Here is a 22010-nt window from a genome sequence, read left to right on the forward strand (position 1 = left end):
TCCAATTCATGCTCAGTTGGGCAGGTATCAAATAATGCTCAATTAGGGTGCTTGTTTTGCTCATCGGAAAGAGAGCGGTGATGTATGTTACCTGCCTTGTTTCCAGCTGCTTTCAAAGCAATTGCTCTTCTACAAAACAGATGACTTTAGGGGTTTTCTTTCTGTGCAGTTTTCCATTCCATAGTGTCAGTTGTGGCTCAGTGGGTAGCACACTCATCTCTGGGTCAGATGGTTGTGGGTTCAAGTCTCACTCCAGGGACTGGAGCACAAATCTAGGCTGACACTCAAGTGCAGTGCTGAGGGAATGCTGCTATGTCAGAGGTGCCGTGTTTCGGATGAGGCTTTAAACCAAGGTCCCATCTGCTCTCTCAGGTGGACGCAAGAGATCCCATGGCATTATTTCAAAGAGCAGGGGAGTTATCCCTGGTGTCCTGGCCAATATTTATCCCTCAACCAACTTCACTAAAATAAATTATCTGGTCATTATCACATTGCTGTTTGTGGGAGCTTGCTGTGCGCAAATTGGCTGCCGCAATTCTCATTTTACAACAATGGCTACACTTCAAAAAGTATTTAATTAGCTGTAAATCACTTTGAGACGTCTGGTGGTCGTGAAAGGCGCTATATAAATGTAAGCCTTTCTTTTCTTCAGCTGAGCCGAGTTTCCCTGTGCCGGTTTCCACCTCTACCTCACTTTTTGTCCCTTTTAGTCCCCGTTAAACCACTTTTGAATTTAAATTATTTGCGCACTGCATAGAGGCCATTCTGAATTCTTGGATGTTATTTGACCACGGCGCTTTTGTTTAATTAACAAATCTATTTTCATGCGCAAATGCTGACCAACAGTATTTTCTGTTGTATGGACGATGCCAGTAGGCAACAATTGCGAATTATTCTAAGAAAAGAATTCATGGGAATTACTCAGGGTTCTGTTTAGGCCTTTCGCTTAACGTTAAACGCTACCTCATTGTGAACTTAGATGACAAATTGAAAACAATGTCACCTACTGGTGCAGTACCATTAGACTCCTGACACCGCTCACCTTTTTAAATATATAATACATATTTATCTTGCAATCTCGATGACAACTTTCCATAATTAAAATATTTTCCAGCAGGATTTCACAATATCTTTCTCATTCCTCTGAAGTTTGCCTTTTTAAAACAGTTGGCCTAGATTTTTCTGTCATTCCGGTGAGACTAATGGCACTCGCCATTATTTATATGCAAATGGTACAGCAACTGCAGGTGAGGGGCAGATGTGCAGTTAAACTCGAAAGTCCAAAAGTTGCTGACAGAGTTGCTTGGCGAAAATGGTATCTCGCTGATTGCTTCACCTTTGAAATACCTTTACTAGTGTGAAGTTGCTGTTTTTGCACGGTAGATACGATGTAAACTCACCACAGAAAGCGAAGTCTTGTCCATTCCAGTTTAAGTACTCGTTTAACTTTGTGATAACTGTTAATTACTGCTAAAACAACGTCTCTAGTACTGAAAATTAACCGTTAAAAAAGTATTCCTTCAGGTTTTAATTGCTGTTGGTGATTTTTTTAAAATGTAAAATTTAAAATTTTTTTTCTTTCTCTTTTCTCTCTCTGCCTTATTCCAATCTTTGTTTCCCTCTCTATTTCTCTTTCTGCACCCGATTTGATTTTGAATTCATCCACCCTAATTTACATTTCCTTCTCAGTCCTTGCACTGTTAATTTCACAACCCTTCAATCTGATTGGTTAAGGATATACACAATTGCTTTCCCTGTTCACTCAGGTTCTAGATTCCCAGTTTCCCCTCGGTGCAATGTTATCAGCTTACTCTTTCAGCAATTTGTCATGCAAAAAGTTTCAAAATCTAAACGTGCAAAGATAAGTCTAACTAATGGCTGATGTAATTAAATGCCCTGCTAAAGCAAAATTTAGCCCTATATTTTTGCTCTAGTTCTGATTGGCACCGACTGCAAGATAATCTTAAATGCACTCACATTATGGTCACTAGTCCCTACAGATTCCATTACTACATTATTCTGATCATTAGCTCACAAAGGAAAGTGTAAGGTGACGCAGTAATCTTTAATACACACTGCAGCAAACAAAGGGACTTTGTTTTGTACCACGTTATATCTGAGTAAGTTACCAAGAAATCTTTGTCAGGCTTTGAATTTCTTGCTATTTCTTGCTATTTTATGGTAATCCTAAATATTTAATATTGCATTAGACACCTGAAAGTTCATAATAGTAATTCCAAAGAATTGGGAAGCGAGAGAGACAATGTAAAATAATAAGTATTCTGAACTAATTATTGCTGTAGAACACTTGGGCATAATGCAACTCAAATTTTACATTTGGATCATGTCCTTTGTACCTTTTTTGCAATACTACTTTCAAATGAGGACACTTGTGGGTAGGTGTGTGTGGACACGGCCTAAAGTTCACATTGTGCTAACATTTCCTTACAGCAATGTCAGAATGCTTTTTATATTTGACTTTTCTTTGCTATATCAAATTAACTTGAAATTCCCTTAAATTATCTGCCTTAATGCATAAAATTCTGAACCAAATTCTGAATAAGCGCTAATGGGCAAGATAGCTTTGCAGTGAGTTCTAAGCTTTTCACTAAAATGCTGCGTTCAAAAAAATAGTGCAGTAAAGATCACTTTCACCTGACTTTATGAATCACTTGATTATATTCATCATTCCAAAGATGAAAATTGTTCTTACCTAACAGCTTCTTTCCTCTTCTTTGCAGACTCTGTGATCTTTATAATTTCCAAGTCCAAACATTCTGGTTGAGATGAATTAGCGCTGTCATGCAATTTCCACTGGTTTCTGCAAGACATATAAGGCCAACGGGTCTCTTTCAACCGGTTTTCATCTGCCATTAGATCATTCAAAATGTTTTCTTTTTTAGAATGAATATGCGAAGTGAGCAATTGGAAGGGTTCACATACGGTTGTCAATTTCATGGTCTTCTTTCTCAAGAGCTGGCACTGAGACTTTCTGTGCAACATCTCAAAATCTGGTACTTTTGTATTAATCTGGGGCTTGAATTTCAGCTCTTTATCTGGGTCCCAACACATTGTTTTCCTCTTTTTCAAGAAGGTATTGTGAAGCATGCTTTTTGGAAGGGATGCCCTGTGTAACATTTCTTGAGCTCTCACTTTCATCCTTATTGCTCTGTAGAGTTCTTCCTCTTTAATCCGGTCATTGATCTTTTGATCATGAAGATACCTGGGGATTGGCTTCGCTTTAAATTGCTTTGTTTTCTTTACTGAATTATCCAGGTACTTTATTTGCATTTTTCTGATTTTTTTCTTCTCCTCTTCTCTTTCAAGAAAGCCAAATGGTTTTTGCATTGCCAGTAGAATCTCTTTGTTCTTCATCTTTACAAATCTCCTTCTTTCTTCATTCCGTTCTATTATTTCCTCTAACAGCGGTATGTAAGTGTGGGCTGGTACAGGGTTAGCACGGAAATGTTTCTGGCATTCTGCTTCTTCCTCTAATTGTTTTCTTAGCATATGATTCTCTATTTCAATTTCTGACCTTGTTTTGATCTTGTGCTTCTTTTTCTCAGCCTCTCTGAGGGTCATCTGGAAAGGTTGTGGTATTGTGATCTTTGGTGACCACTGCTTTTGATCGTTTATAATGGACTTCATTTTTGGTACATTTGAGCTTCCAGACTTCTGGGGTTTTTCATGTGAAGTATACTCCTCCACAGAAAATCCATCCCACATTCCCTGAATTAGATCCCTTCCATGGGACATGAGATTTTCCCCACCTATTTCCTGATCTTCACTGGGCAGTTCTGACAGGCTCGAGTATGCAGTACTGTCTACCTCACTTGGCGAGTAAGATAGATGGACATCATTTTTCTTATCTGAACTCATCTTGCAGGTTGAACTACAAAAATTTACACAAAGTTAGTTTTATAATATTATGACGTGTTCATTAAAACAACTTACAGAATGCATTCTTGTAAAAGAACGTCTCAAGAGTGCTATACTAGGGGGAGGTGATGCAGAAAAGGAAGTAAAAGAATTTAGCAGATTGCTTTTAGTGACCGTGAGAAGGGCTGCAAGGCAAAGTTGTTTTCGAAGAGTATTCCAGGGAGACTGAAGATCAGACTCCAACGACAGAGTGAAGGAGTGGGGATAAGCAGTAATATGGGATGGGGTAATGGGTAAGTAGAACTTATGCAGTAAAGGATACAGGTCACAGATTCTGGATTAGTTGGAAGTTTGTAAAGGGCAAAAGCAGAGAGGCTGGCAAGGAGTGCATTAGAGAAAGCAATACTCAAGATGATATAGTGTGGATGAGGATTTCAGAAGTAGAGTGAGGTATGAGCATAAGTGGACAACGGAAAGCTGAACTCAGGAAAGAAGAATTAAATTTAGGTTATTCACCACCTGGCTCAACCCAAGAGTGCAGTCAGGGAGGTTGGTGGGATCAGTGCCAGAAGCACAACAGGATGGCCTCAGTTTTGATATTGATTCATCTAGGAAATTAATTTGGATGGTAGCCAGATAGTGGTGTGACTATCCTGGATGGAGTGGTAATGCCAAAGAGATAGAGGGGCCGAAATTGCCTACGCTAGGTTTGGGGTGGTCATTTAGCTAAAAGTGATTTTTTTTGGCGCCGGCGCAGGAAGTTTACATAGGGAACCTGATCCTGTGCTTATAAATTATTGATATGTAGATAAGGAATAGGAGTGGACCAAGGATGCTGCTGGGCCATACCAGAAGGATAATGTGTGAGCTTAAGAACAGAAAATATTTAAGGATTGCAAGAGCGGTTCATAGGAGAAAAAACATGTGTATAGTGCCATGGAGGGGAATGATGGATGCAGGTAAAAATTGAGTGATCAATAGTGTTGAAGGCAGCAGAGATGTTGGCAAAGATGAGCAAATACAGCCAGCTGGTGATTTCAATGTGAGTTAATCGAAAATCAAACTGGTGGGACTCAATCAGGAGTGACAATAACACATTCAAGGAGCAGCCATAGAAAGGGCAGGTTAATGTGAAGGTAGAGGGGGCAACAATGTTTTTTTTTTTAAAAAAGAGAAAGGTGATGACTTGAACTTTAAAAAGGAGGTAAAGAAATCAATTTGTGAAGAAAGGGAAAGATTGATACTGTCAACGAGCATTAGGCTCAGAAAGAGAAGTTCTGGGGTCAAGAGCTGTGTTGGAAGGTGATTGAGGGAGCACATGGTGGGCTTTGTGGAAAATGAAGTCTATAAGGGCTGAGGGAACAAATGGGGTGGGGGTGGGGAAGAAAGAGAAGCTGCAGCCGGTGCATGGTGGGGGAAGAATGGGATAGAGGAAGTAAGAAGGCAACCTGGTGAATAGCCTTGATATTCAAAACAAAGAATCCCATGAGCACTATACATTTAGAATTAGATGTGTAGATGGAGGATATGGAGAGGGGATATTAGAGGAGGCTGTTTGTTGAGGAAAAGAACTGCAGGTTGCCCTTGCCCTCCAAGCTGTCTTGGATCAATACGAGGATTTTTCTAAGAGTGGCAACATTGATTGAACTGGTCAAATCAGAACTGGTGGTAGTCAGCCAAGCTGGTTGTATTTCAAATGTGCTCTGGTCCCTGACCAAAGAATTTCAGACCACAGATGTGGCTTTGCATAGAGAGGTGGGGATGGGAAACCATCCAGGATCTCATGATGATAAGGACACTGAAGATGGAGACATGGTAGTTTTCGAGCAGGTCAATGAGGCACAGATGGTGGACCGAAGGAGAAAGAGGTGTGAGTTTAAGAAGTCACTGATAGTTTTTCCAGGTGTGCAGAAAGAGATGGTGGAAGGGTTAACAGGGAGTTTGTATGGTCAAAGAGATCAAGTAATGATCAGAGGTAGTCCTATCCAGGAGAGAGACAGGAACCTAGCACTGTGGCAGGATAGGAAGTCAGCAGGGATGTAATGATAGATGGGGTAGAAGGTGGAGAGGGGACTTGGAAAAGCTGTGTGAAGGCAGAGACTGAGAATAGCGATGGGAGGCCAAAAGTAAACTGGGAGAATAAGCTGTACATACCTATTTTTGGGTGCAAAAATCAAGAGATCTGCCTCTGTGGGATGACTGTTTGGTTGAAAACAGTATTGAAATAACATTTTGAGCGCCATCTATATCATAGTTACCCCCAGCCCCAAGAGTCAATAAAGTTTTTGTCATGAGTTGTTCATATCCTATATATCTAGTTCAATTAATTAAATGTTGATGGTATACATTATATTTATCATTTCTCATTTTCACCACCATAAAAAAAAACATACTGCCTTGTATTTTTCTGTGTAGTGTTTGACAACCAGGATCAATCTAATTTGCCATTGAACAGATTATATTTAGTTCTCAATGTGCCTACCTGTAACACTCTGAAGTTTCACATGGATCCTCTGATGCAGCTACCACACCTCTGACACAAAGTTTACTCTCATACAATTTCTCTAGTTTTGCCATAGTATGAGCATGTGCATTTTTCAGTTCCTCTACTTTCTTATAGTAGTCTTCATCAGATATGCCACATAAACTATCCACATAATGAACTTGTCCGGGCCGCTCTGTTTCATTGGTATCAGGATCAGAATCATTCTAAAAACACAGAAAATTGGTTAGCTGGTTCTGTTATTCACAATTTATACCTGCGATTTCAGGGAAATACTATGCTGCTATTATTGTACTTTTGCCAATTAAGTTCATAAGCACAATCAAATGATGCATTACATTAAATTTAAAAAAACAAACAAAAGGAAACACTGGGTTAATATAACAGAAAAAGCAGCAAAAAACAAGATACAAAAACCAATGAATCACTAAAATATAGCTTAAAATGTGGAAAATATAAATTCTGCTCTGAAGAAAAAACTATCAAATTAATTCTAAGCTCAAATTAGTCAGGTGATTCAGACTGAAAATAAAATACTATAACATTCTGAAGAGTAAAAAGGAAGAATATAAATTTGAATACAAAAGCAAGTACCATTAGTCTACGTTAAGCTCTGGTGGTAAAGAGGGGTAATGGGCTGAATATGCTTGCTAGAGACATGGCCAGAATCTAAATCTTCACTGATATTTGAACTTTGCTATTCCCAATGGCAAGTTAATTCCCATATGAGTAGCCTTGTAGCAGGATCATAAGTCATCAACAGGATTTTTCCTCTTGAATCCGCCTGTTGCTGACTAATATCCAATAGCCATGAGCAGTCCGGACTATCTGCTTTTCCAGCAGAAGGACAAAGTAACAGAAACCAAATGATAGTATAGATAAGTTATTAGAAAGCAAAACATATAATTAACTTGGAGAAAATAGCTTTTATTGGTACAGCACTGAACTTTCATTGTGAAAACAGACCTAAATTCCAGCCCGGACAACTATATAAATTCAATTAACCTTTTGTGGTAAAGTTTTATAGGTTCTCAAATAATCCAAAATATGGACCATTCCATAAATGTGGAAAACTTCAAGTCAAGAGAAGAAATGGTAAGGAGATATATCCTGTCTTGCCAAACACTTCCACTCCAATTCAGAGCAACAATGACAGTAACTTTGAAGTTGTTCATGGTACAGACTATCCCACCTTTCACAGCTAAAGAAAATCAGGTTGAAAACAGAAACCCACCAGTGTATTACACAATTAACCCATAACAGTATACTATTACTTGTATTGTACTCAAGGCCAACTGATGCCATTTAGACAACTGGTTTTTTTTTCAATATTGAACTACTCTATTGTATTTGCCTGTTCTTCTGCAGATAACATTGATGAACAGAGTAGCTCTTTATGCCCATGTTCACATAGCAGCGGAAAATCAGGAAAGGTATGGATCCAAATTGCTTTGTACTCTGTTGGTGAATTTAAAACCAGCACATAATTTATGAACTACACAAGTATCTATAAAATAACTCTTGTTGAATATAAAACTCACCAAAGGACATAACATTCTACATCCATTGACCATGAATCCTGGAATAAAATCACAGAATCATATAGCATGGAAGGAGAACATTCGGCCCATCATACCTGTGCCGGCTCTTTGAAAGAGCTATCCAATTAGACCCACTCCCCCTCCCCCTCTCTTTCTTCAGAGCCCTGCAATGTTTTCTGTTCCAAGTTATATCCAATTTATTTTTTAAAGTTAATATTGAATCTACTTCCAATAGTGGATTCCAGATCATTAAAAACTCGTGTTTCTCCTAATCTTGCGGCTGATTCTTTTGCAAATTACCTTAAATCTGTGTCCTCTGGTTACCCTCCTGTCAGTAGAAACAGTTTATCTTTATTTACTCAATCAAACCTTTCTTATTTTGAACACCTCTATTAAATATCCCTTTCAGCTGCTATGCTCTAAAGGAGAACAATCCCAGCTTCTCTAATCACATAACTGAAGTCCCTCATCCCTGGTATTGTATCATTCTAGCAAATCTCCTCTGCACCAAGGCCTTGACGTCCTTCCTAAAGTGTGGTGCCCAGAATTGGACACAATATTCCAGCTGAGGCCTAACAAGTGTTTTATAAAGATTGAGCATAACTTCCTTGCCTTTGTACTCTACCTCTATTTATATAGCAAAGGATCCTGTATGCTTTTTCAACAGCCTTATCAACTTGTCCTTCCAAGATTTATATGAACCACCAGGTCTCTCTGTTTCTACACCCTATTTAAAAATGTACAATATAGTGTATATCATTCTTCCTTCCAAAATGCATCACTTTACACTTCTCTACATTAAGTTGCGTCTGCCTATTTCACTAGTCTGTCTTATATCCTCCTGCAATGTGCTACTATCCCCCTTGCTAGTTACACATTTCCAAGATTTGCGTTATCTGCAAACTTTCAAAATATGTCCCCTATACCCAAGTCCATTAAGAACCAGGCGATCTCAAAATGTGAGTAGGAACAAGATTTGTTATGTATGGAAGAACTCCACAAGACGGAGTACTGTGAGCTAAAACTGATGTGACCTTAGTCTTTTTAATACAACTTCCGAGTGCGTAAGCAGCATGGCAGGCAACCTTTTATACTCCCTTGCACGCGGTGTGCAGGTGACCCTTGGGTCTCCAACAGTTGCGCCCTCTGGTGGCAAGTCTTACACAGATACAATGTTTACATACATAACATCACTCCCCCGCAAAGTCTTAGATACAAATTATTTACAAGTTGAGACGATCCGGGGCCCTACATTCCCTGGATGATCGTCTGAGTTCAAACTCTGGCATGGAGGAGTTGGTCGGACCATTGCTGCACTGCCAATACGGCTGGTCTGACAGGACTGTTGGGAATGGTGGGTTCATCCACTTGATTGACAGCGAGGTCGATTGCTGGTTGGGTGTGTTGGTGGATCGATGATGGTGATGTCCTCTTCAGGTTGTTCCTGGTTGTCGGTGAACCGCAGTTTGGTCTGATCCAAATGCTTTCTGCACGTTTGTCCATTCAATAGTTTGACTATAAACACTCTATTCCCCTCCTTGGCCAAGACAGTGCTAGCGACCCAATTAGGACCATTAAGAACAAACACAGGGTCGTTAACATCAATGTCACGCGATACAGCTGCGCGATCGTGGTACATGTTTTGCCGGTGAAACCGGGTTTCCACATGATCATTTAGATCCGGGTGGACTAGGGAGAGCCTAGTTTTGAGTGCTCTCTTCATTAACAATTCTGCAGGGGGAACCCCAGTGAGCAAGTGGGGTCGCGTCCGGTAACTGAGCAGAACCCGAGATAAGCGGGTCTGCAAGGAGCCTTCCGTCACGCGTTTCAAGCTCTGCTCAATTGACCGTTGGATACGGGCTTAAACGGGGCAGACCTGACATGCTTGATGTCATTGCGGGTCATAAACTCGTTGAATTCCGAGCTGGTGAAACATGGTCCATTGTCACTGACAAGGACGTTGGGCAAGCCATAAGTGGCGAGCATAGCCCAGAGGCTTTCAATGGTGGCAGTGGATGTGCTGAATGACATCATTACGCATTCAATCCATTTAGAGTAAGTGTTCACTACAACTAAAAACATCTTTCCGATAAAGGAGCCAGCAAAATCTACGTGGATCCTGGACCACGGTTTGGAGGGCCATGACCACAGACTCAATGGAGCCTCCCTTGGTGCATTGCTCAATTGTGGACATGTGGTGCACTGGTGTATGCATGACTTGGAGTCAATACCGGGCCACCAAACATGCTATAGCCTTCATCATGGCTATGTCTGGGTGGATATTGTGTAGGTTGCGTATAAACGTTTCCCTGCCTTTTTTTGGCAAAACCACGTGATTACCCCATAAGAGACAATCCGAGTGGATGGACATTTCAGCTTTGCGTCGGTGAAACGGCTTAATTTCATCTTGCATTTCTCGGGAACGGCCAAACAGCTCCCATTGAGGACGCAACTTTTTACAAGTGATAGCATAGGATCCTGGCTGGTCCAGGTCCTGATCTGGCGAGCAGTGACCCCTCACTCTCAAAAGCATCCATGACCAGAAGCAAGTCTGCAGGCTGCGCCATTTCCACCCCGGTAGTGGGCAATGGTAGCCGACTGAGGGCATCAGCACAGTTCTCTGTGCCTGGTCTGTGGCGGATAACATAGTCATACACGGACAATGTTAGCACATCTTTGGATGTGGGACGAAGCATTGGTGTTTATACCTTTGCTTTCTGAAAACAGCGAAATGAGCGGTTTGTGGTCGGTTTCAAGCTCAAACCGAAATCCAAATAGGTATTGGTGCATTTTCTTAACCCCATATGCACATGCCAACGCCTCTTTCTCAACCATACTGTAGGCTCTTTCAGCCTTAGACAGACTTCTAGACGCGTATGCAACCGGTTGAAGTTTGTCTGATACATTGGTTTGCTGTAACACACAGTTGACCCCGTAGGAAGATGCATCACAAGTTAGCACTAATCGTTTACACGGGTCATACAGTACAAGTAACTTATTAGAACAAAGCAGGTTTCTAGCCTTCTCAAAGATCTGTTTCTTGAGATTTATCCCAAACCCAGTCGGCAAAGGGAAATCATGCTTGACAAATCTTCTGGAATTTTTTGAGGATGTTTCCAGTAGAGTGGACAAGGGGGAACCAGTTGATATGGTGTATTTGGACTTTCAGAAGGCTTTTGACAAGGTCCCACACAAGAGATTAATGTGCAAAGTTAAAGCACATGGGATTGGGGATAGTGTGCTGACGTGGATTGAGAACTGGTTGTCAGACAGGAAGCAAATAGTAGGAGTAAATGGATACTTTTCAGAATGGCAGGCAGTGACTAGTGGGGTACCACAACTCTTTTTGGGGGGGAACAAAATAAACATTAGATCAAGTGCCCCCGATCTGGGGGACACTCCAGACACTTAACTGCCCCTTTTTCTAATAAATATTTTTTTGTTTTTTTTTGTGGGTGGGGTACCACAAGGTTCTGTGCTGGGGCCCCAGCTGTTTACATTGTACATTAATGATTTAGACGGATTAAATGTAGTATCTCCAAATTTGCGGATGACACTAAGTTGGGTGGCAGTGTGAGCTGCGAGGAGGATGCTATGAGGCTGCAGAGTGACTTGGATAGGTTAGGTACGTGGGCAAATGCATGGCAGATGAAATATAATGTGGATAAATGTGAGGTGGTGGTAAAAACAGAGAGACAGACTATTATCTGAATGGTGACAGATTAGGTAAAGGGGAGGTGCAACGAGACTTGGATGTCATGGTACATCAGTCATTGAAGGTTGGCATGCAGGTACAGCAGGCGGTTAAGAAAGCAAATGGCATGTTGGCCTTCATAGCGAGGGGATGAGAGTACAGGGGCAGGGAGGCGTTACTACAGTTGTACAGGGCCTTGGTGAGGCCACACCTGGAGTATTGTGTACAGTTTTGGTCTCCTAACTTGAGGAAGGACATTCTTGCTATTGAGGGAGTGCAGCGAAGGTTCACCAGACTGATTCCCGGGATGGCGGGACTGACATATCAAGAAAGACTGGATCAACTGGGCTTGTATTCACTGGAGTTCTGAAGAATGAGAGGGGATCTCATAGAAACGTTTAAAATTCTGATGGGTTTAGACAGGTTAGATGCAGGAAGAATGTTCCCAATGTTGGGGAAGTCCAGAACCAGGGAACACAGTCTAAGGATAAGGGGTAAGCCATTTAGGACCAAGATGAGGAGAAACTTCTTCACTCAGAATTGTGAACCTGTGGAATTCTCTACCACAGAAAGTTGTTGAGGCCAATTCACTAAATATATTCAAAAAACGAGTTAGATGTAGTCCTTACTACTAGGGGGATCAAAGGGTATGGCGAGAAAGCAGGAATGGGGTACTGAAGTTGCATGTTCAGCCATGAACTCATTGAATGGCGGTGCAGGCTCGAAGGGCCGAATGGCCTACTCCTGCACCTATTTTCTATGTTTCTATGTTTCTATGTCACCCTTACGTAGCAACATGTGCAACGGTTCCAGCAAAGTGCTTAACCCAGGTAGAAAGTTACCAAAATAGTTGAGGAGTTCCAGGAACGAACACAGCTCCGTCACATTCTGTGGTCTGGGTGCATTCTTGATGGCCTCTGTCTTTGAGTCCGTGGGTCTGATGCCATCTGCCGCAATCTTTCTCCCCATAAATTCGGCCTCTGGCACCAGGAAAACACACTTGGAGTGTTTCAGCCTGAGTCCCACTCTGTCTAGTCGACTTAGGACCCCTTCCAGATTGTGCAGGTGTTCAGTGGTGTCACGACCGGTGATCAGGATGTCGTCTTGAAACACAACGGTGTGCGGAACCGATTTCAGCAGACTCTCCATGTTCCTCTGGAAGATGGCAGCAGCTGAGCGAATCCCAAAAGGGCACATGTGGTATATAAACAGTCCTTTGTGCGTGTTGATGCACGTCAATCTTTTCGAAGATTCAGCCAGCTCCTGTCATGTAGGCAGAGGTTAGGTCCAACTTGGTGACCGACTTTTCCCCCCCCCCCCCCCCGCTAACGTTGCGAACAGTTCATCTGCCTTGGGTAGCGGGTACTGGTCTTGTAACGAGACTCGGTTGATCGTTACCTTGTAGTCTCCGCAGATTCTGACCGTGCCATCGCTTTTCAACACCGGAACAATCGGACTGGCCCACTCGTTGAACTCGACTGGCGATATGATTCCCTCTCGTTGAAGTCTGTCCAGTTCAATCTCGACTTTCTCCCTCATCATATATGGAACTGCTTGAGCCTTGTGATGAATGGGTCTTGTATCAGGGACTAGATGGATCTGCACCTTGGTGCTTGTGTAGTTGCCGATGCCTGGTTCAAATAACCACAGAAACTTGCTCAGCATTTAAGCGCACGAGGCATCATCCACTGAAGATAGTGCTTTGATGTCGTCCCAGTTCCATCGAATCTTTCCTAGCCAGCCAGAATAGCGTTGGGCCATCGCCTGGTACAATCCACAGTGATAAGTCATGCACAGCTCCATCTTACGATACCTCAACTGCCGCAGTGCCAATGACTGGTATGAGCTCTTTGGTGAAGGTACGCAGCTTTGTCTGAATCGGGCTCAGTTTGAGCCTATGTGCCTTGTTGCCCCACAGTTTCTCAAAAGCCTTTTGGCTCATAATTGACTGACATAATTTTAACCAACAAGGGAGTTAAGGGTTATGGGGAGCGGACGGGTAGGTGGAGCTGAGTCCACGGCCAGATCAGCCGTGATCTTGTTGGGTGGCGGAGCAGGCTCGAGGGGCTAGATGGCCTACTCCTGTTCCTAATTCTTATGTTCTTATGTTCTTATTAATGTTGGGGAAGTCGAGAACCAGGGGTCACAGTCTAGGGATGGGGGGTGGGCCATTTAGGACCGAGATGAAGAGAAACTTCTTCACCCAGAGAGTGGTGAACCTGTGGAATTCTCTACCACAGAAAGTTGTTGAGGCCAATTCACTAAATACGTTCGGAAAGGAGTTAGATGTGGTCCTTGCTACTGGGGGGATCGGGGGGTATGACGAGAGGGCAGGAATGGGGTACTGAAGTTGCATGTTCAGCCATGAACTCATTGAATGGCGGTGCAGGCTCGAAAGGCCGAATGGCCCACTCCTGCACCTATTTTCTATGTTTCTATATTTCTATGACTCGCCCCCGGTCCAACTCCATTAATACCGGAATATCGTTCAATTTGATTTTCAGCATGATAGGAGGGCTCTTGGTGGTGAAGGTGTGTACCCCATACACTTCTTCCTCGGGTTGAGTTGCCTCTCTTATTTGTTCTGCGTGATCTGCGCCGGATCGATCATCCTCTGCCGACTCTGCCTGCCACATGGTGAGTCGCAACACGTTTGCACATTCGCTGAAGGTGCCCCATTGTTTCGTAGCCTTTGCACACGTAGTGCTTGAATCGACATTGATGGGCTCGATTATCCCCGCAGCGCCGACATGGTGCTAATGGATTTGCATTCACGCCCGATGGCGGATTCGGAGTCATCCTAGGTCTTGCAGCTGCAGACGTGAAGGCCCTGTGCAGTTCTGCCTGCTAGCGACGTTATTTTATGCACAGTACTTGCTGGTGAGCTTCGATGCTGGGAAGATATCTGTCTAGTATTATCACTCGTGGATATGAATGCCTGCGCTATCGTGATGGCCTTCCTCAGGTCTAGGAATTCGGCGGACAGCAGCTTGCGAAGAATTACCTCGTGGCCGATGCCAAGCACAAAAAAGTCCCGCAGCATTTCCCCCAAAAATCCAGCAAATTCGCAAGTTACCGCATGGCGTCTCAGGTCGGCGACATAACTTGCCACGTCCTGGCCCTCGGAGCGATACCTGGCCATTAAGACACTCTGCTTCGGCTTGAAGTGGTTCCGAACCAGCGTACACAACTCTATGTGTCTTCTCCGCTGGTTTCTCCGGTATTAACAGATTCTTGATGAGGCCGTATATTGTGGACCCACACACGGTGAGGAGATTCGCGCTGCGCTTGATCGCTTTATTGTCCCCATCCAGCTCAATGGCCACAGAGTACTGGTCAAGACACTCAACGAAGGTTTCCCAATCATCACCCTCTACAAATCTCTCTAAAATACCAACGGCAGTCATGACCGCGTGAAAGTTTGTAATCTGTTACTCGTCGCCAATTGTTAGGTATGGAAGAACTCCACAAGACTGAGTACTGTGAGCTAAAACTGATGTGACCTTAGTCTCTTTAATACAACTCCCGAGTGCCTAAGCAGCATGGCAGACAACCTTTTATACACCCTTGCACGAGGTGTGCAACAGTTGCGCCCTCTGGTAACAAGTCTTACACAGTTACAATGTTTACATACATAACATCATTCAATAAGACTTGGAAAGTATATAACCAACTTCATTATCTAGCCTGTGATTTAAGAGCAGACAACTTATCAAGGGCAATGAGCGGAATAGATGATCTCTTACAGAATACAGACAGTGTCATTGCTTTTGTTAAGAACACGTTGCAACAAATAAAGGCAAACAGCGCAGCAGTGAGATCAATTAGATTATGCTTTGGGGAATTTACTCTTGAACTAATTATACTGGAAATCTTGAACTGAAAGTAGCAATATTCCAATGTATGAAAAAATCAAGTCTTTATTTCTGGAAACAGCTAGTGGAATAAGTACTCATATTTCCATTGTTTTGACTTCCACTCGCATTACCATTGCTCCTGGCAATGCCTATTGAAAAGGCAGCAAATCTTGTCTGAGAATCAGATTATGCAATGGTAAGAAACTAGCTGGGAAAATAGATTAAAGTGTAGGACGGTTGATGAACAGTGGTGTACGTTTAAGGGGATATTTCACAACTCTCAAGAAAAATATATTCCAGTGAGGAGGAAAGGGTGCAAGAGAAAAGAGAGCCATCTGTGGCTAACTAAAGAAATAAAGGATGGTATCCAATTAAAAACAAGGGCATACAAAGTGGCCAAAACTAGTAGGAGGACAGAAGACTGGGAAGCTTTTAAAAGCCAGCAAAGAATGACTAAAAAAATGATTACGGGAAGATAGACTATGAAAGTAAACTAGCACAACATATAAAAACAAATAGCAAGAGTTTCTATAGGTATATAAAAAGGAAAAGAGTGGCTAAAGTAAATGTTGGTCCCTTAGAGGACGAGACCGGGGAATTAGTGATGGGGAACATGGAGATGGTAGAAACTCTGAACAAATATTTTGTATCAGTCTTTACAGTAGAGGACACTAACAATATCCCAACAGTGGATAGTCAAGGGGCTATGGGGGGGAGGAACTTAACACAACTACTAAGGAGGTGGTACTCAATAAGATAATGGGACTAAAGGCAGATAAATCCCCTGAACCTGATGGCTTGCATCCTAGGGTCTTAAGAGAAGTAGCGGCAGGGATAGTGGAGGCATTGTTTGTAATTTACCACAATTCTCTGGAGTCTGGGGAGATGCCAGCAGATTAGAAAACTGCAAATGTAACGCCCCTATTTAAAAAATGAGGCATACAAAAAGCAGGAAACTATAGACCAGTTAGCCTAACATCTGTGGTTGGGAAAATGTTGGAGTCCATTATTAAGGAAGCAGTAGCAGGACATTTGGAAAAGCAAAATTTGGTCAGGCAGAGTCAGCATGGATTTATGAAGGGGAAGTGATGTTTGAGAAATTTGCTGGAATTCTTTGAGGATGCAACGAATAGGGTGGATAAAGGGGAACCAGTGGATGTGGTGTATTTGGACTTCCAGAAGGCATTTGACAAGGTGCCACATAAAAGGTTACTGCACAAGATAAAAGTTCCCGGGGTTGGGGGTAATATATTAGCATGGATAGAGGATTGGCTAACTAACAGAAAGCAGAGAGTCGGCATAAATGGTTCATTCCCTGGTTGGCAACCAGTAACTAGTGGGGTGCCGCAGGGATCAGTGCTGGGACCCCAATTATTTACGATCTATATTTACGACTTGGATAAAGGGACCGAGTGTAACGTAGCCAAGTTTGCTGACGATACAAAGATGGGAGGAAAAGCAATGTGTGAGGAGGACACACAAAATCTGCAAAAGGACATAGACAGGCTAAATGAGTGAGCAAAATTTGGCAGATGGAGCATAATGTTGGAAAGTGTGAGGTTATGCACTTTGGCAGAAAAAAATCAAGGAGCAAGTTATTAATTAAATGGAGAAAGATTGCAAAGTGCTGCAGTACAGCGGGACCTGGGAGTACTTGTGCATGAAACACAAAAGGATAGTATGCAGATACAGCAAGTGATCAGGAAGGCCAATGGAATCTTGGCCTTTATTGCAAAGGGGATGGAATATAAAAGCAGGGAAGTCTTGCTACAGCTAGCTATACAGGGTATTGGTGAGGCCACACCTGGAATACTGCGTGCAGTTTTGGTTTCCATATTTACGAAAGGATATACTTGTTTTGGAGGCAGTTCAGAGAAGGTTCACTAGGTTGATTCCGGAGATGAGGGGGTTGACTTATGAGGAATGGTTGAGCAGGTTGGGCCTCTACTCATTGGAATTCAGAAGAATGAGAGGTGATCTTACTGAAACGTATAAGATTATGAGGGGGCTTGACAAGGTGGATGCAGAGAGGATGTTTCTACTGATGGGGGAGATTAGAACTAGAGGGCATCATCTTAGAATAAGGGGCCACCCATTTAAAACTGAGATGAGGAGAAATTTCTTCTCTCAGAGGGTTGTAAATCTGTGGAAATAGCTGCTTCAGAGAACTGTGGAAGCTGGGACATTGAATAAATTTAAGACAGAAATAGACGGTTTCTTAAACGATAAGGGGATAAGGGGTTATGGGGAGCGGGCAGGGAGGTGGAGCTGAGTCCATGATCAGATCAGCCATGATCTTATTGAATGGCGGAGCAGGCTCGAGGGGCCACATGGCCCACTCCTGTTCCTATTTCTTATGTTCTTATGTTCTAAAATCATATGGTAACAAGACTAAAGGTACAGTATTTATAATCAAAAATAAATTTAGATAATTAGACCACATGCTTATATATTGAGATGAATGGAAATACCTCAATAAGCAAAAACTCCAAACCATTTTTCATTCTCTCCTTTGAAGACACGATTTCAATTATTAGTTAAAGTCACACTATGAAGATTAACGCTGCCTGAACAGTCACAATCTGTAGCAGCTGTAGGCTGAGTTAATCACCATGAAGCTTTGCTGCCTGTGTCCTAAGTCCCGTTCACCCATCATCCCTGTGCTCACATTTCTGTAACCTCCTCCAGCCCTACAACCCTCTGAGAACTCTGTTCTTCCAACTCTGGCCACTTGTGCATCCTTCACATCATTGGCAGCCGTGCTTTCAGCCATTTAGGCCTTCAGCTCTGGAATGCTCTCCCTAAACCTCTCTGCTTCTCTCTCCTCCATCAAGATGCTCCTTAAAACCTCTCACTTTTGGTCACCAGTCTGAATCACTCCTTCTTTTGGCTTGGTGCCAATTCTTGTCTCATTACACTCCAGAGAAAGACCTGCAGACATTTTACTATTGTAGAGGTGCTATATAAATGAAAGTTCATAGAATCAGAATAATACCTCACAGAAGGAGGCCATTTGGCCCATCATGCCAGTACCAGCTCTCTGAAAGAGCTATTCAATTAGTCCCACTCCCCTGGTCTTTCCCCATAGCCCTGCAAATATTTCCTTTTCAATTATATATCCAATTCCCTTTTGAAAATCAATATTGAATCTCCTGCCGCCGCCCTTTCAGGCAATGCAATCCAGATTAGAACAACTTGCTGAGCAGAAAAAAATTCTCGTCTCCCCCCCTGGGTGAACAGGACTTAAGAGTAAATTAGGACAGAGGCAACAGTTTTGGATGACTTCAAGTTTAGAGTGTAGAATGTGGGCGGCCAGCTAGGTGTGCTCTGGAATAGTCAAGGCTAGAGGTAACAAAGGCATGGATGATGGTTTCAGCAGTAGGTGGGGCAGAGTCGGGTAATGTTCCAGAGTTGGAAATAGGCGGTCTTAGTGATGGCACGAATACGTGGTCGGAAGCCCATCTCGGGTTCAAATATGTCACCAAGCCTGCGAACAGTCTGGTTCAGCCTCAGCCAGGGAGTGAGATGGTGTCGGTGACTAAGGAACGGAGTTTTTGGCGGGGACGGAAGACAATTGCTGCAGTCTTCCCAATATTTAGTTGGCAGAAATTGCTGCTCATCCAGTGGTGGATGTCGGCTAGGTATTGTGCCAATTTAGAGACAGTAGAGGGGTCGAGAGGGGTGGTGGTCAGAACAAGGATTTAAATTCGAAAAGACTTATCTGACATGATTTTTTAAAATAAATGCAAAGAGGGGGTACTAGCTCTTCTTTAGAAGGAAGGTGGAATAAAACAAATATTTTTGTTGACGAGACATAGCCAACCCAGACATTTAGAAAAGGCTTTCCCAGTAACTCTGCCTTAGATTGATTGGTGTGTTTTTTAAAACCAATTTGAACAATTTTCATTCTTAAAAACTAAATATTTATAAAAATGCCACTTCTAACAGTGCCACAAATACTGACACCTGGCAATGCTGCTCTGCAACGCCACATATCCTTTGTCAATGGCAATGCAGCTGCCCTGCGTCGTCGACCACATCAGTGACAGGGTGCTCATTTGATGGCTGTGAACACTGTACTCAACCCCTCCCCACCCCTCTCCCTTAACCTCCCCACTACTCTCCCTTAGCCTCCCCACCACTCTCCCTTAACCTCCCCACCACTCTCCCTTAACCTCCCCACCACTCTCCCTTAACCTCACCCCCAGTCCCTCCCCCTTTACCACCCCCATGGCTTCTCCCACCCTCGTGCTCCCCAGCACCTTGCCCCGTCCCCTTTCCCACCTCCTCCCCACTCCAGTCTCTTTACCTGCTCCAGCCTTTACATCCCTGTGCTCCCTAGCCTCTCCCCTATCTTCCCCAGCACCTCCCCTTTGCCTTCCCCCCATTTATCACCCCAGCCCTCCCCTTTACAACTGTCCCAGCCCCTCCCCCTTTACATCTGTCCTCACCCCTCCCCCTTTACATCTGTCCTCGCCCCTCCCCCTTTACATCTGTCCTCGCCCCTCCCCCTTTACATCTGTCCTCGCCCCTCCCCTTTACATCTGTCCTCGTCCCTCCCCTTTACATCTGTCCTCGCCCCTCCCCTTTACATCTGTCCTCGCCCCTCCCCCTTTACATCTGTCCTCGTCCCTCCCCTTTACATCTGTCCTCGCCCCTCCCCTTTACATCTGTCCTCGCCCCTCCCCTTTACATCTGTCCTCGCCCCTCCCCCTTTACATCTGCCCCAGCCTCTCCCCCTTTACATCTGTCCTCGTCCCTCCCCTTTACATCTGTCCTCGCCCCTCCCCTTTACATCTGTCCTCGCCCGCCTTTACCTCCCTACCTCTCCCTCAGCCTCCCCGTGCTCCCTACCTTCCACAGCCTCTCCCCTACCCTTCACCTCCCCGTGCTCCCTAGCCCTTCCCCCAGCCCCTTTACCTCCTTCTCTTCACTGGCTGCAACAGGCAACTCCGGGCACCTTGCCATTCTGAGAGCCTGGGCCTCTTCTCTCTCGTACCGAGTGCTGGGTAATCTGGTGTGCGGGTGAACTGGAGTTTTGATGCAGGAGGTGATGAGAAGCGAGTCTCTGTGCGGACACGGACGCTGCATCCCGGCTCCGCCGTTAAACCGCCGCCGCGAACTCCTGGCAACGGCTGCCGCGCGGGGCGGGCGGCAATAAACAGTACGAACAGCCCAGAGGGCCAAACAGCAGGGCTTACAGCGCGATTATTCTGCGTCTGGCTGGCTTGTTATGTAATGTATTGTTAATCATCTTTAACAAGTTGCAGTTGTTTACTTATACAGTGACTTTAAGGCTTTTCAAGTTCATGGATAGCTAACGAAGCAGAAGTTTGCTCATAACACCCTGCGTTTAGACTGATTATTTGCTGGTTTGTCTACATTATACTATGAATCAAGATTCAAAATCAGAAAAGACATCGGGGGTTTTTCATTGCAGACAAATAAAACGCCAAATAATTCTGCACTGTCGGGAGATGCCGTCTTTCGGATGAGACGTTAAACCGATGCCCGTCTGCTCGCTCAGGTGGACGTATTTCGAAGAGCAGGGGAATGATCCCGGGGCCAATATTTATCCCTCAAGCAACATAACAAAAACAGATTATCTGGTCATTATCACATTGCTGTTTGTGGGGATTGCTGTGGGGATTGCTGTAAAGCACTTTGCGATGTCCGGTGGTGGTGAAAGGCGCTATATAAATGCAAGTGTTTCTTGAAAAAAGCAGCCCGAAATTGATACGTCGTAATTTTTAATTTACCCTTACAGATCTGGAATCTTAATTTAATCTGAAATGTCCAAAATTTAATGTCAAAATAATGGCGAGGCTAATAGCGTCCCCATTATTTATATGCAAATACCACAGCAACTTCAGGCAAATCTGCAGCGCTAATGCCGTACGCCGTCGTAAGCCTTGTAAAAGGCCCTGCAAGTTCCGAGTTTCCACATGTGCTGTGCATGAAAACCTGGATCTTGCGATCTGTCAAGATTTGCCTTGACGGATCTACCAAAGCGAAAGTAAAATCAATTTCATTGTCGCAGGGTCGGGCTATTGGCGCAGGATCGGGCTATTGGCGCAGGGTCGGCCCAACTACTGTCCAGCAATTGTCCACAAAACCCTTATGCCTGCTTTCACCAGCGTAAGGATTAATATAAATGTTACAATAAAAAATGTTAAAATAAAAAGTCTTCCACAAATATTTAAAATTAGTTTGTCAATTTTGGCCCGGATTAAAATGTTTAAAATTATTTTTCAAAAAAATTTAATTTTTATTGTAAATGCTTCATTAAAGGGACTTTTAATTCAATTTGAAAATGGGAACATTTATCTTTATTGCAGTTGTATAAATGATTTAATTATTTGGGGATTCCTCGTGCTAATGGGGATTCTGTTTGTAAATGGAATTAGTTACGCATATGAAGAATCCTCCTTTCTGCTAGGAGGACCTGGCCCACATGATCCCACGGATGCTTCCAAACTGCCTGCATGCCTGGGATCCGTGGGCCTTTACATAGGCGTATGTCTGGAGGCCCAGTA

The 22010-nt window shown here is 43.5% G+C and overlaps 1 protein-coding gene and 1 long non-coding RNA gene across 2 annotated transcripts in view; one reads left to right on the forward strand and one right to left on the reverse strand.

The window, feature by feature from the left end:
* fam161a (FAM161 centrosomal protein A) overlaps positions 1-20633 on the reverse strand; it is a 38913-nt gene extending 18280 nt beyond the window's left edge. Inside the window, exons 1-3 of the mRNA XM_070889648.1 lie at positions 20395-20633; positions 6362-6588; positions 2714-3892 (exon numbers count right to left, since the gene is read on the reverse strand). Coding sequence (XP_070745749.1) covers positions 2714-3892; positions 6362-6588; positions 20395-20565 — 1577 coding nt within the window. The 5' untranslated portion in view covers positions 20566-20633. The remainder of the gene's footprint in view (positions 1-2713; positions 3893-6361; positions 6589-20394) is intronic.
* The window catches only part of LOC139273155 (uncharacterized), a 38410-nt gene continuing 36689 nt past the window's right edge, over positions 20290-22010 (forward strand). The window contains exon 1 of the long non-coding RNA XR_011595027.1: positions 20290-20709. This is a non-coding gene — a long non-coding RNA (uncharacterized lncRNA). The remainder of the gene's footprint in view (positions 20710-22010) is intronic.

The sequence above is a fragment of the Pristiophorus japonicus genome, chromosome 9 (assembly GCF_044704955.1).
Source record: "Pristiophorus japonicus isolate sPriJap1 chromosome 9, sPriJap1.hap1, whole genome shotgun sequence".
Taxonomy (NCBI): Eukaryota; Metazoa; Chordata; class Chondrichthyes; family Pristiophoridae; genus Pristiophorus; species Pristiophorus japonicus.